Source organism: Lissotriton vulgaris, chromosome 9, assembly GCF_964263255.1.
Source record: "Lissotriton vulgaris chromosome 9, aLisVul1.2, whole genome shotgun sequence".
Lineage (NCBI taxonomy): Eukaryota > Metazoa > Chordata > Amphibia > Caudata > Salamandridae > Lissotriton > Lissotriton vulgaris.
Genome location: NC_141697.1, coordinates 144,532,300 through 144,547,388, shown reverse-complemented (window position 1 = coordinate 144,547,388; position 15,089 = coordinate 144,532,300). Strand labels below are relative to the sequence as shown.

Here is a 15,089-nt window from a genome sequence, read left to right as displayed (position 1 = left end):
CTACGCTGTTACTCTGCTGCCGCCCTCCAAAGCTGGTACTACAGTAGGAGAGCACATTGGGTATCTAGGACCTGCCCTCCATACTTCAGTTGTTTTCTATAGATTTGCATTTACAACTGTAATGTAATGCCACTATGACATTGATGATTAATACATTGTGATTAAGATAAATTAGTTTTGCACCGGAGACAAAAAAAAATATTTCTTAGTAAGGCTATATAATAGTAAACAAGAGAGCAACTTAATTTGGTGAGTCAAATGTACGTCATTGCTTTGTTCTACTAGGAGAAAGATAGTGCCCAGTGCAGTTTAATCTGTCGCTCTGCACCACATAATTGTTTCATGAGCACCATTCCATTTAAGAAATATTTAAAGGCAGGGTTATGGGACATGGGAAATTTTTCAGGCATCTATATGGGATAAACACTTTGCCTTAGTCTAAAAGGGATCTGGTATAAGAGGATCTTTCTGTTGCACTTAAGTAGAAAATATTCAACTTAAGATAATGCTTTTGTTGGAAGGCTTTAAGCTTTTGGTGTGGCTCACAGGAAGGGCTAGTAGTGACGATTCATGCAACGTGCCTCCTTGCCCTTTCAGGTACCCTGGATCCCGCTTGATCCACTGAACCCAGACCTGCAGCGGTACCCATCCTATGCACAGTTGAAGCCCCTACGGTGCACGCTGAAGGCAGGAGAGATGCTTTACCTCCCCTCGCTCTGGTTCCACCATGTCCAGCAGTCTCATGGCTGCATAGCAGGTACGAATGTTGGGCAAAGCAGTCTTCACCCCACAAATGGCCGCTCAAGGTCCTCTTTTTAGGTCTGCCTTAGAGGCAGCTCTAGGTGTCTTGCAAGCCACATGTAATGACACAAAATCATCAATAAAATACGTACACTTACATACATAGATTGTGTTTGTGCCAGCCCTCTTCATACATTGGTCCGTCCAACTTCGTTCGCATTTTGCTTTCTCCTACCACATACATACAGCATGGCGCAGTGGGTGAGCCCACGTCAGCGATTGGCTAATGTGAGTGATAGTATTTTGCTTCATTACTGGTGAACATCTGCTTAGAATGAAGTGCACTTCAGCGTCCAACCGAGGTTAATGTGTAAAATAATAAGTACCAGGGCCCAGTGTTTTGCTTAAAAGCCGGGGCTGGAGCTGTGGAAGGTCGTTGGTTGTTGACATAGCATTTATTCTACCTCCTATCTTTTTCAACCAGAAGCAGACACCCCTGTCCCTTTTTTCATCTATCCTTGTCCCTTTATCACAGTTTTTTGCATCTTCCTCCATCTTTGCCGTTTTTGTTTTTTCTCTATCTTGCTCTGGATCAAAGCAAACAATCAAGCTGATGGACGGCGTGAATGTTTGACATTGTTCAACATTCTATCCATCAATTGTTCTTTTTGCATTTGTCACCCCAAGTGGGATGGGTATGCCCAGACGTGGGTCCCTTGCTCTCCTTGCCACTGGAGTCAAGCTAGCCCGGCTGATGAGGGGTGAAACACCAAAACCGGTCCCTGGATTCTTGTTCAGGGAGGGCCTGGCCTGGCATGGCAGTTCGGGCTAGCCTGTTCCCCTTGGGGTACAGGGTCGAGACTGATTTGCATATGGCTGTGTTTAAACTGGAATGGCAGGGAGAGCACAAAAACGATGGATTAAGGCCCAGATCTCTGCACTGGGCTGAATGTTTGACATTATTCAACATTCTGTTCATCAATTGTTCTTTTTGCATTTGCTCTGGATCAAAGCCAGTTAAGGAAAAATAAGTGCTAGTAGGCCCCACCTGCGACCGCCTGCAAAATATTCAGCACAGGTGACAGGGCTGGTAAGAAAATGCTTTCTGTTGCCAATTCTTTTCTTATTTCTATTTTTTACAGCCAAATTTGTGTGTTTAAAGCGTGTTTTCTGGCTAGAGTAATTCAAAGCCAATAGTGCATTTTCCTTGCACCAGTAAGAATGATAATTTGCTATGATGTACGTTAAGATAAAAAACATTTTAATGCCTCTATTCCTGTTGTAAGTATACCTGCCTGCTAGGAAGCACGCCTGCTGTTCTATTAAAGTTACATGTGATGAATATTTTTTTATATTGCAAGCATATACCTAGACTTGGACCTATTGACTTTGCCAAAGCTTCTTGTACATGATTCACAGTGGAGCTCAAAATTGAAAATGGTTATTTCTTAATTGTATGCCTATTTTGTGTTCCTCTTTCTGCAGTTAATTATTGGTATGACATGGATTTCGACATCAAGTACTCGTACTTCCAGCTCTTGGAATCTCTTTCGAAAACAGTGGGGCATTTGTGATGACCTGCAACCTGATGAAGCGTCTTGTGGTTGGCAGAGCGCTTGAAATGAGAGATTGTCTCCCAGCATGAAGTAACGGATCATGGAGCCAGAAAGAGAATAGAATCAATGGAGGTCCTATTTTTTAAACCTGTTTACGCTCATCTCCATACAGAGAACAAGAGGTTTTACCAGTGAGTGCAAATTTTTAATTTTAGCCTCAAAGTTTGCAGAGCTGACTAGCTCACTCACCTGCGTGTGAAAATGCTGCTACCTTGTTTTTTTGCAGAAATATTTTCTGGTAAAACTTTTTCTGCTTGGATTTTCCCTCAGAGCCTACTTTTGAAGAATGTACTTCCTGCAAGTACACTTTTGCAACCTTTCTCAAACTTAATGTAGTTTGCAAGATTTTGAAAAAATAAATCACAAAGTCTTCGGAACGAAATCTTTGCAACATCACTCACCCCAATAATATACATTAGCTTCATAATTTCAGTGCACTCCGCCCGCTTGGATTTGTAGCCTGTGGGTCTGATTTCACTGACTCTTTGAAGGAAACCTGGATATTAAAGTTTCAAATGGAACTTTGTTTACATCTGTATAAAACCCCTGTTGTACCACTGAAGATTATGGATAACAAATATTGATGTTTCGGTATTGAATGGTACTAACTGGATTATTTGTTTACAACTAGGGTTTCACTGTTTTATACATGTATATAAGAATTTTCCCTTTGGCACTCAGTTTGTAGCACTGTAATATGGAGAAGTCTGAAATTCTGACAATTCCTTCAGCTGCATAGGCACCCACTCATCACCTGTTATTCCAAGATGGTGAGAAAAACCTTCCCATTCCTTAATGATGTAGGAAATCGACTAGTTTCTCTCAACTGGCCCTGCCATTCCTCCAGCATCACCAGAATCGCAATGAAGCGGGTGTCATCTCCCTCAAAGATGGCATCTTACTTTGGACAGCAAGCAAGGCTGTCTGAAAGCACGTGTGCCACTCCTCCATATTGGACAGGGAAAGAAGCCAATAGTTTGTGTTATCGTCGTGCCTTTTGTCATGCCTGGCCATCACTAGAGCCTAATCCCATCTCCACCCTGGTTGTTTGACCTCCTCCCGCCAGTCTTTTCTGGCTTCCAATTGTCTATCATACCTGTAAACACCTGTCTACTGTCCACTGTCTTGAACTTGGAGCATACACAATGCATTCACTACTGCCAAGCCATATCTATTGTACGGTGGTCGGTACAGCTTCTCTTGATTCCATTGCACCCCCCATCCAAACCCACCCAAGCCTGAGGCACTGGTTCCTTGGAGTCCACCTCACTCATCAAGACTACAATTGAAGTCAGCACCTGCTGAGGCCATCTTCACGACCAAAATAAATCATTAGAGGAGAGAAAATCTAGTACCACTACTAAACCTAAAGAGTTTTTCCAGACCATTTAGAGCTACTGAATCCATCCACTACGTCATACTCCCATCGAAAAGCAGTATGACAACCTGACTAGTATCCTTGTGACAACCATCCTCAAAACTATTAGGTTATCGCCTCCAAGGTACCGTTTCATGCAGAATTGGGTGATGATTCTCCAAGTTACTACTTAGCACTCACTCCTTACGGGTGTGTTATATTCATGTATTATTTCATCCGTAGTGCACCAAGGGAAGGGGAAATCCCCCAACCCCCTTAACCGAGACCGCAAGTGATTTCTCCATAACAACAATTCACTACCCGAGCACACACTAACTCGTTATTTAAATAACAAATCAACATTTATGACACATTTCTTGTATTTCTTCTTGGTCTTTAATTTTCTTTCTTTCTTGCCCAGCCAGCCAACACGTGTTTCGTTGTCTAGGGTATTCCCCACAACTTCACCTCCAAGTTACCTTTGACACCACTCCTAGAGTGCAGCCGCTTTCTTGTCCTTTCCACCCCTCAGCCCAATTAAAACAAATTACCTCAGACTATACCTCACTGAGTCCATCCATAATTGGTCATTCAACGCGTCACCCACACAATCCCAGCTTTCCTTGGAAAAGAATCTGCAGTGTACCTCAGCTCTCACCCCAGGCTTGCTGCATATACTGTTATCTGCCATCATGGTCTGTGAGATTTCAAATAGGTTAATCTCCCCTCCTGGTACCCTTTAGAAACTACAGGTTCTCATTGTATGTATGTATGCATGCATACATAGATTTTTGCAGCGTGAATCTTTCTGGATTCACTATGCTGTGCATATTCCGCGGTCTTCTGGTTGGGTCCGGATTCGTAGTCTTTTCTTTGTTTTTTTGGGGTTTTTTTTTTCGTCGCCCAGGTGGGCGTCGGCGTCACCCCTTCTTGGGTGTATTTCCGGTGACGTCGGCATGCTTCCTGCGGAAGCTCCCACCCTTGGGCGCCATCTTCAGATTCTTTTTTTTCCGCGGTCGGGTCTGGATCGTTCCCGTTGGGCTCCAGACATTTTTGGAGAAAGTACTAGGAAAAGATTGAAATTTGAGAAGATATCGAAGGAAGAAGACTACGAAAGACTTCGCCGAACACGGCCCGGCGAAAGGAAGGAGAATTCATCGAGGACTTCGACGATCGTCGACGTTCGCGTGGCCAGGGAGGCCTAAACACTCGATGATGGACAACACGCCGTTCAAGTTCTGCCCTAACTGCCATCACAAGTTCGCGCAGAGAGACCAGCACCCGGTTTGCAACCTTTGCCTACCGGTAGACCACAGAAGCGAAGACTGCAACGCCTGCTCCGTCTTCGCCCCGAAGACCCTTCGTGTAAGGAAGAGCCAGAGGGTAGCGCACGCCACCCTCAAAGGAAAAGGCCCGACGCCATCGCTGTACGAGCTGGGGATGTCCTCGGAGGAAGAGGACAACGCTGCCGCCGAAGACGACAGCTACACGGTCGTAGAGACAGATTACATGAAGACATCTGATAAGGTAGGAGACTCGTCGTTCCCCAAGAGCACGAGAGACTCCGAGTCTCGAAAAAACGAGGACAAGACCCCGAAAGCGCCGACGCAGAGACACCTCACGTCCGCGGCTACCCTCAGGCCCAGCGGATCCTCTGAGAAGGAGTCCCTGGCGCCGAGAGCTGCTGAGCAGCAGAAGTCGCCGAAGATCGTCCCCGAAAAGGACCGATCGACGTCGAGGGAGAAAGACCCTAAAGCTTCGACGCCGTACAGGGACCCGAAACCCAGTTTGACGCCGAAGCTCTCGCAGCCGAGCCAGGCGCCGAAGAGAGTGGCCGAACAATCCGGCGCGGACAACGCGGCCGAGATGGAAAAGAAAAAACGGCGACTAGAAGCCGAAATGGAAAACATCTTGCAGCGGAAAAAGGATTTCGACGCCAAGATGAGAGCCTTCACGATTCCCCACAAGACCAAGCCACCCATGCAGGAAATGGTCGAGGAGGAAGAGGAACAGGTCGAGAAACATGAGCCTGGCACCAAAATGGTCGACGACCAGGAAGAGGACGAGAATCCCTACGAGGCTTACAGCTATGAGGAGGAAGAGGACAGCAGGTTGGACGCCGAGTCGGCCACCTCTGACCCGCAGGAGGAGGATTACCTGGATGTCGACACCGAAAGCCCAGAAGAGGCGGTCGACACATACCCCTCGAGGCCATCGCCGCCAGACGACATCGGAGCTTACAACTCGGTGATAAGGTCGGCGGCAACAGCTTTCAAGCTCAAGCTCGACGAGGAGAAGCAGAAAGCGGACTTTCTCCTCGAGACATTACTCCCCACGCAAACAAGGAGCCAGTATCTCCCTATGCTCGACAGCGTCTTGGCGCAGGGGATGGAAGCATTCAGGGAGCCCGCAACATGCAAGGCAGTCACTCCCAGAACCGAAAAGAAGTACAAACATTCATCAAAGGACCCAGCCTACATTCGAGGCGTGGTCTCAGCTGACTCCATCATCACAGCCACAGCAAGGAAGAGAGCTAACGTGGCCACCACTTCTGGACCTCCTCCTGATAGGGAGAGCAAAAGGATGGACTTAGTGGGCAGAAGGATCGAACGGAATGCCGCGACCCAATGGCGCATGGCTAATTCCAATGCCCTCATAAACAGGCACATGTACCAGATCATGGAGGAGCTAGGAAAACTGGTGAAAGACCTACCCCAGGAGGCCAGGCAGAAGGCCGAGAAACTGGTGGAAGACGGGAAGAATGCGGCAAATTGTTGCCTCAAGACGGCCCTGGATGGAGCAGACACCTCCAGCAGGCTCATGATGATGGGTGTCACGGAAAGAAGACACGCATGGCTCAGAATCTCGGGCTTTAAGCCTGAGGTGCAACACAGCATCTTGAACACTCTGTTCAACGGCGAGACGCTGTTCGGGACAACAGTTGACGAAAAACTCAGTCAACTAAAGAAAGACAATGAAACTGCACGATCCATGGGAGCTTTGCAGTTCAGAGGCAACAAAAGGGGCACCCAGTCACGGAGGCCCGGCGGAAGAGGTGGAAACCAGCCAGGTACTTCACACCAGGCTTTCCAACAGACGCACCAGGCTGACTCGCAGGCGCAACAGAGTCAACCGAAGCAGTCCTGGCAGTACCAGTTAAGGGGCCAGTCCTTTCGAGGGAGAGGAAATGGACGTGGACAGCATAAAAGAGGGGGCCAGCAGCCCGCCTCTAAATGACTTCAGAGACACCCGTGTGCCCGCCCACAGAAAGGATCCCGGGGGCAGCACGTTCAAAGGGGTCAGGACACAATGGACAACTACCACCACGTAACACCAGTGGGTGGAAGATTAAGATTCTATCTCCAGGAATGGAGAGAGATCACATCAGACAAATGGATTCTAAACATCATCCAATACGGGTACTGCTTAGAATTGGAAGGGAGACCAACAACCAGGAGACCAAGGCGAAAACCACTAAGAAACGAACAGCTACAGCGGCTTCAGGAAGAAGCGAGAGAGCTCCTTCAAAAGGAGGCCATAGAACGGGTTCCCTTCAAAGAAAGAAACAAGGTTATATACTCAACGTATTTCCTCGTGCCAAAGGTCGACGAGACAATGAGACCCATTCTGGACCTCAGGTTCCTGAACACATTCATAAGAACACAAAAATTCAAAATGACCTCCCTGCAGGAGGTGCTACCGCAATTGCAGATTGGGGACTTCATGGTCACGATAGACCTCAAGGACGCCTACCTGCACATACCAATGAACGTAACGCACAAACATATGCTCAGGTTCACGGTCGGAGACAGCCACTACCAATTCACAACACTAGCCTTCGGTCTAAAATGAGCACCGAGGGTCTTCACAAAGTGCCTCGCGGCAGTTGCAGCGCACCTACGAAGGAAGGGAATACACGTATATCCTTACCTGGACGACTGGCTAGTGAAAGCAAACTCGTACCAGAAATGCAAGAAAGACGCACATACAGTGACGAGAACGCTGATAAACCTGGGGTTCTCCATCCATTGGAAAAAATCATCAATGGAGCCGGAACAAGTAAAGATCTTCTTGGGGGCACAGATCAACACCTTGCAGGGCAGAGTGTTCCCCAACAACAAGAGAGCAGGGGCCCTGGTGAGGGAAGCTCGCCTCTACCGGAAGGGACAAGCTCGGACAGTGAGGACTGCGAGCAAGATCTTGGGGATGATGGCAATATGCATCCACCTGGTACCAAACGTACGACTTCACATGAGACCCATCCAAGAATGGCTCCAGGAACAATGGTCACAAGCTTCAGGGAGTTGGGAGGATGTAGTGGTTGTGACGCACGCAGTGCAGAAGGAAATTACATGGTGGACCATGGAGAACATAGCAAAGGGAAAACTTCTTACACCCCCAACACCAACAGTGACCATCACCACAGACGCATCCCTGATGGGATGGGGCGCTCACATGGAAGAGCTCAAAGTCAGGGGTCTGTGGACACCAGCAGATGCGTCAAAGCACATCAATTATCTGGAATTGAAAACAATCTTCCTTGCATTGAAAGCCTTCCAAACAAGACTGTACAAGCAGAGGGTTTTGCTGCAGACAGACAACACCACAGCGATGTTCTACATCAACAAGCAGGGTGGAACACAGTCAACAATGCTTTCGACACTGGCGCAGGAGATATGGAGATGGGCCATCCCCCTCAGGATAGACCTACTGGCCATACACCTACCAGGGAAGGAGAACATTCAGGCAGACTGGCTGAGCAGACAGACATCAACATCCCACGAGTGGGAGCTCAATGCCAGGAGACGGGGGAACGCCATCAGTGGACCTGTTTGCAACACACCAGAATGCCAAAGGCCAAAGCTTCGCATCCAGACAACCCGAAGAAGGGTCCCTTGGGAATGCCCTATGGATAGATTGGTGCGGGACATTTGCTTACGCTTTTCCCCCGATACCACTGATACACAGAGTACTGAGCAAGTGCAGAGCGAGCAACATGACCCTGATACTGGTCGCACCACAGTGGGCCAGACAGACATGGTACTCGCAGATCATGGAGATGGCACAGAGTGCCCCCCACAGATTCGGCAGAAGAAAAGACCTGCTCTCCATGAACGACGGAGAGGTACTGCACCCAGAGCCAGAGAGCCTGAGCCTAGTGGCGTGGCTCCTGAGGACATAGAATTCGCACACTTGAGACTGCCTGAGAGCACCCTCAGGGTCCTTCGGGAGGCACGAAGGCCCAGCACACGGAAGTGCTACGGGGCAAAGTGGAAGAGATTCACAATATGGTGCAGGAAGGAGAGACTCCACAATAAAATGAAGGAGGACTCCACAGTGCTAAAATACCTCAAGCACTTACTGGAGAAAAAACTCAGCTCGTCCTCCTTAAGAGTCCACTTGGCAGCTATAGTGGCCTACACAAGGGGTGAGATGGGCAGGAGCTTCTTCTTGTCACAGGTTGTGAAGAGATTCCTGGAAGAAGCGAAGAGGATCGCACCACCCGAGCGGGTGCCACCACCGGCATGGAACTTGAACATAGTCCTGACGGAACTCATGAAGGAGCCCTTTGAACCGCTCCACAAGGCCTCACTAGAAATGCTGACCATGAAGACAGCTTTCTTGGTTGCAATAACGTCCCTACGCCGAGTGAGCGAGCTTCAAGCGCTAACTCTGCAGGAACCATACATACAAATACACAATGACAGGGTTGTGATGAGGACTGACCCACACTTCTTGCCAAAGGTGGTGTCCAGATTCCATATGAACCAGTCCATACAGATACCGAGTTTTTTCCAAAAACCAACAAATAGCGCAGATCGAGCCCTTCACACCCTAGACGCCAGAAGGGCGGTCATGCACTATATCGAGAGGACAAAAGGACACAGGAAGACAAAGCAGTTCTTTGTGTCATTCGCCAACAGTTTCATGGGTAAGGCGGTAACAAAGAACACTATTGCACGATGGATCGCGCAAACAATCAGACTCTGCCACAAACGGGCAGGGCAAGAACTAGCAGAGGGACCACGTGCCCACTCCACTAGGAAAAAGGGTGCGACAATAGCCGTCCTGGCTAATACACCCATACAAGACATATGCCTGGCGGCCACATGGGCTTCAGTGCACACATTCACGAAGCACTACTGCGTTGATGTTCAAATGAACAAAGAAGCACAAGTTGGACAAAAGGTGCTCCAGCACATACTCAAGAACCAAAGCTCATCTTCCACCCAGCCGCCACAGAAATGAGAAACCGCTACAAAATCTATGCACAGCATAGTGAATCCAGAAAGATTCACGCTGCAAAACGAATAGTTTCTTACCTGTCGGTGTAGTTTTGCAGCTTGATGATCTTTCTGGATTCACTAGCGAACCCACCCACCTCCGCCAGAAAGATGAGGCTGGAGAGAGAAAGAGGTGGTCAAAAAAAAAAAAGAAAAAACAGAAATGACTTTATATACAAAGCGGTTACAAGAAGTTTCACCTACATAGAACATTGCCATCACTTCGGAGACGAAAGAAACACGGAAAAAAAGAATCCGAAGATGGCGCCCAAGGGTGGGAGCTTCCGCAGGAAGCATGCCGACGTCACCGGAAATACACCCAAGAAGGGGTGACGCCGACGCCCACCTGGGCGACGAAAAAAAAACCCAAAAAAAACCAAAGAAAAGACTACGAATCCGGACCCAACCACAAGACCGCGGAATATGCACAGCATAGTGAATCCAGAAAGATCATCAAGCTGCAAAACTACACCGACAGGTAAGAAACTATTCGATATGTAGTATGTTCATAGCACCAACCTAGCCAAAAGGGCACAGCCCTGTATGGGATCAAAAGCAGGGATGCAATCAGTGAATGACTAATGGGGATCTGGGTTCTTCGGGTGGAGGTGGAATGTTACTTTGCAGTGATAGTGTTCTTTGAAGAGGTGGGTCTTCATTTCTTTTCTACACTGGTGCAGGGTTGGGCGGTCCTTATAGATATAGGGATGTTGGTCCTGACCCTTGGTCCATAAATGGACAATGCGCATTGCCTTGTTTTTTCTTTTTTGGACTTCAGCTCCAGTTTGATGCTGTCCTAGCTCTGGGTGTGGTGAGAGCCACCCGAGGTGGTGAGCTACTAGGCAGGTGAGCCAGCTGTGATGGCTTTGTAGACATGAAGCTGGTTTTAAAGATGGTGCGGAGTTAATGGAGTTCCAGCATGGTGGGACTGATGTGGTCATATTTCTTTAAGCCCTTGATGTGACATGCAGCAGCATCTACCAAACCATTATTGGGAGCTAGTAGAGTCCAGGAAGCTATGGAGTGCGTTGTAGCCATCATCCAGGTGCTGTCCCTTCAGTTGTAACACTTTGACAATGTCCTTCACCCCTGTCTTTTGATGACATCATTGCTTCCTGGGATGAAACCTCACCATGGCTCATGAGAAGGTAGCCTTCAAACTAATACACTCTCTGCAAACTTTGTAACCGCACAAGTGATCAGGAAGATCCAAGCTACTAATTGTGCCCAAGCCACATAATCAACTGTTTCTCATCCTACCTGAGCGACTGATCTCTTTAGTTCAAATGCATTCCTTTCATCTACCCAAGGTGCCATCCCTTGAAGAGCACTACACTGTTTCCCTCACCCCAAAACTGTTTAATAGGTTTATGATCTCTAATGTCATTTCTTAGAACCCGGAGGCGCTTTTCCCCTCTCCTTTTGTTCTTAATCTGCCCCATCTCAAAACAGTTTCTTTCGCACGGTTGGAAAATTCCACTCCATCTGAGACTAGGTAAGATGCGCTTGTCTGATACTAAGTGGGACATTGGCACCTGCTACAACCTTGGGGACCCAGGTTCTCCACTTGCTTAACGGTCCTGTTCTGCATCACCGGTGGCTAACCTATGAGTGTCCCACCCCCTCCTCACTCACTCTGATTGCTCCTGACAGAATGAATGCCTTCCACCCAACCAGATGCCTCGGCGCAGCACTACACATCAACCCTTCACTACTTGCTGTGGCCATTGGCATGCGCTTGTACTTCTTGTTTAACAGCTTAAACACTGTTTACTGGGGTATCCAAGAGTATCTTCTCGACAGGTTCCAGGTCATGCAGAGTATGGTTATATCCACTTTAAAGAAGAAAAGATGATATCTCCACTCAAAGTCCCCTAGTTGTACATTGAGAATTTACCTCAAACTCATGCCCAATCTACCAACATATCTCCTGCACCGTGCCCATCTGAAAGCCAACCGCCAACTTCTGCTAGCTCCCGTCACAAGGCACATCATAAGGGGCGAATGACACAGGCCCTCGTGATCTGAACAGGCTTCGTCTGGACACTAAAGCCGCCCAGTCCTTTGCTACAAGAAAGCTATTATGACCATTATTTTTCACACTATCTCTTCTCCGTCCTACAGACTGCCCATACTAACTCTCTAGCTTATAAACTCCAGCACTTCAAGGCCCACTATGAAGCCCTCATGATACCTGCTTTATCACCTGCTCAGAATTTTAAGTGTGATATTAACTTCATCTGTTACTGGATGTACTTCTTGCTTGCGCCTTGGGGCGATTCAGTTTGTAGTGTGCAGTGTAAAAGTGTAATAAATTAAACAAATAAATGTTTGAATATGAAGCTGGATGTTGCATATATGTGCAATATAAGAACTAGTTTTGTAAGGTATTGCAGTTGTCCTAAAGGAACATCCTGGGGAGAGGATGTAGCCTTACGGCTAGAGCGGTCGACCTCGGAGCTGGGGAACTGGGTTCGAGTCTCAGCAATGACTCTCAACATCCTGTGATTCTAGGCAAATCAATTAATCTCCCTGTTCCTAACAAAAATGAATGTGTTCTTGTGTAACGCAACTGGTGCTCATGTAAAGCGCTCTGATACCTGATGTCTTGTGTCTAGTTTGCGCTATATAAAACTTAAAAAATAAAAAAAAAAGGAACTACATTAGTTACTTTTTTCTCAGATCTCAATATAACTGAAATTTTGCCTCCACACGCAGGAAATTAATAGAGCAATGAGGTTCACCCTTTTGGAATTTCTTACTGGTTCAGAAGAAATACTTATAACTTGGAGGAATTATCAGTACTTTTAAGTAGACTTTTACTCCTTTTATAATTAACTGTAAAATATTGTTTTATGTCAAAAGCCTATTATTTTATTTATTTTATGCTGTTGCAGTTCAAATATAATTTCTGTTAAACTTGAATTACAGGGAAATTAAAATATATTTTTAAATTAAAAAGTTTGTGCGTTTTTAATTTTTCTCTCACTTATCTCTCAGTCTTCCTCATGAGGCTCTTTTCTCTCATGGCTGTTTGTCCTACCTATGTTATATACATTATGCTATGTTTCTCTCATACCCCTTATGATGTCTACGTTATTTACATCTTAGCGATCTCATGTGTTGCCTCTCATCTTTTCAATTCTTTCGACTCTGGGTTTTATGTTGTATTGCATTGTCCTAACTAAGGATGGATAACAAATTATAATTCTGGTGCCATAATTAAGCAATATCCTTCATTTTTCAGTTTCATCTATTTACAGATGTTTTCATTTTTCTTTCACCAGTCATCTCCCTGGTAACGTTCTCCTGTTTGTGCAAGCAGTATTGCAAAGGAAAGTACAAATTAAGATTACATGGACGGATATCTACTAAATATCCAAAGAAACAAAATGGAGCGAGCGCCTGTTTACCAACTACCACCAATCATAACATGCCTTATATCATCCAACAATTATAGAGGTTTTATTTGCAGGTTGATTTTAATCATCTAACATACCATACATTTAAATTGAATGTATTCATACATAAAATCAAAAATCTATAAATCATATTTTATAATAAAAAAATATTCATACTTCTTGAAGTCCCCTAACACCCATACCTCATTCATCCCATATAGCACCAAGGAGTTTCTGTTGTTCCCAATAACTTTGTGCAACGTTGAAAACGTTGAAAAGGCTATACTAAGGTCTGGGATCTCATGAAAGTAAGCTTTTAAGAGTTCACTCCAAAGCAAGGTTTCCATAGAATGACTTTTATTGAACCACCTTCATAAGGACACTGTGCATTTGTGACCGAATATATTGATGACTAAGATAGTGTGATCAGTTTGCAATCATTAAAACATTATATAAATTAAATATATATATATGTGTTTATGTGTGTGTGTGTGTATATATATATATATATATATATATATATATATATATATATATATATATAAATGTTTATCTCCCATTTTGTTAGTAGACGTGACGCAATTTTTAAAAGGCGTGTTAGCAGCAGAGCTCACCATGCGAACGTGTATAGCATGTGAAACCTACCTTGTCTTGATGAAAGACAGCAAGGAAGGTAATAGTGACTTCTCCGGTAAAACAGAAATGCGTGCGGAAGAAAGCCACTGAGGATGGGGTGGCTTGCCTTGGGAGGCTCACCCAAGCACTATGAGGTTTGGCCGCCACTTTTAAGTCAAGCCTGAGCCAGCGCGCATGCGCTGCGAAACCTATTTAAGACGAGTAACGAATAGAAGCCCCACCCACTCTCTGCCCATGTTTGCCATTGGCGTGTGTCATTGTCTGTTCTAAATGCTGGCTTTTGATTCATCAATAGGCTTGTTAGTCCCTCCTTAGTACCGCCTCCTCTTCATTTTCACCTCCCATGGCGACGGGCCCCTTTACTTCGTGTTACACAGTACATGTTATTTAGACTGTGAGCACTATTTTCTTTAATGAGGCTCTCCTACTGCCTTTTCTACTCCCCCTTCCCTCCCGTTGTCCGTGCCTCTCCCCCTCCCCCTCCTCCTCCGGCACTCCCGTTGTCTGTGCCTTCTTGCCCCGCCCTCCCTCCCTTTTTCTGTAATGACTATCATTTGCAATGCAGTAGGTCTCGTGTAAATGCGAGTCCTATTGTATTGCAAATGCTTGTTATCAAGTTATCTCACACCTGACCTTCAGAAGCGCGTGTGATAATTTAATTCAGAGATGCCCTGTTCTCGTGCTCCTGCGATCCCGAGTCATACACTCACCGCTGGCATAGCCGAGTGTAGGGAATACATGCGAACGCTCCAAATATACCAGCGCCAGGAGCAGAGGCTGCCGGGCTTCGGCCCGCTATACGGTCAACTAGGTCGCTTTAAATGCAAGTTATCTGCTGAAGTTGCCAAGGAAGTCACGTAGTGGGGTCTAGCAGAGACCACACTACCCGTGGAGTGGTGTGGCTCACTGGTTAGAGGCGGCAGACCCGGGAGCAGAAGTCAGCCGGGACGAGGGTTCAATTCCCGACGCGGCAGGGTCGTGGACTTCGGTCAGCGGACTCGATAATTCTCGCTTCGGTGCCTACTCTAATCAGGGGTCCCACTCGGCAACTCTG

The 15,089-nt window shown here is 46.5% G+C and overlaps 1 protein-coding gene across 1 annotated transcript in view; it reads left to right on the top strand.

The window, feature by feature from the left end:
• The window catches only part of JMJD7 (jumonji domain containing 7), a 64,381-nt gene extending 51,422 nt beyond the window's left edge, over positions 1-12,959 (top strand). Inside the window, exons 7-9 of the mRNA XM_086937228.1 lie at positions 598-757; positions 2,227-4,512; positions 10,500-12,959. Coding sequence (XP_086793354.1) covers positions 598-757; positions 2,227-2,315 — 249 coding nt within the window. The 3' untranslated portion in view covers positions 2,316-4,512; positions 10,500-12,959. The remainder of the gene's footprint in view (positions 1-597; positions 758-2,226; positions 4,513-10,499) is intronic.
• The last annotated feature ends 2,130 nt before the right edge of the window (positions 12,960-15,089 follow it).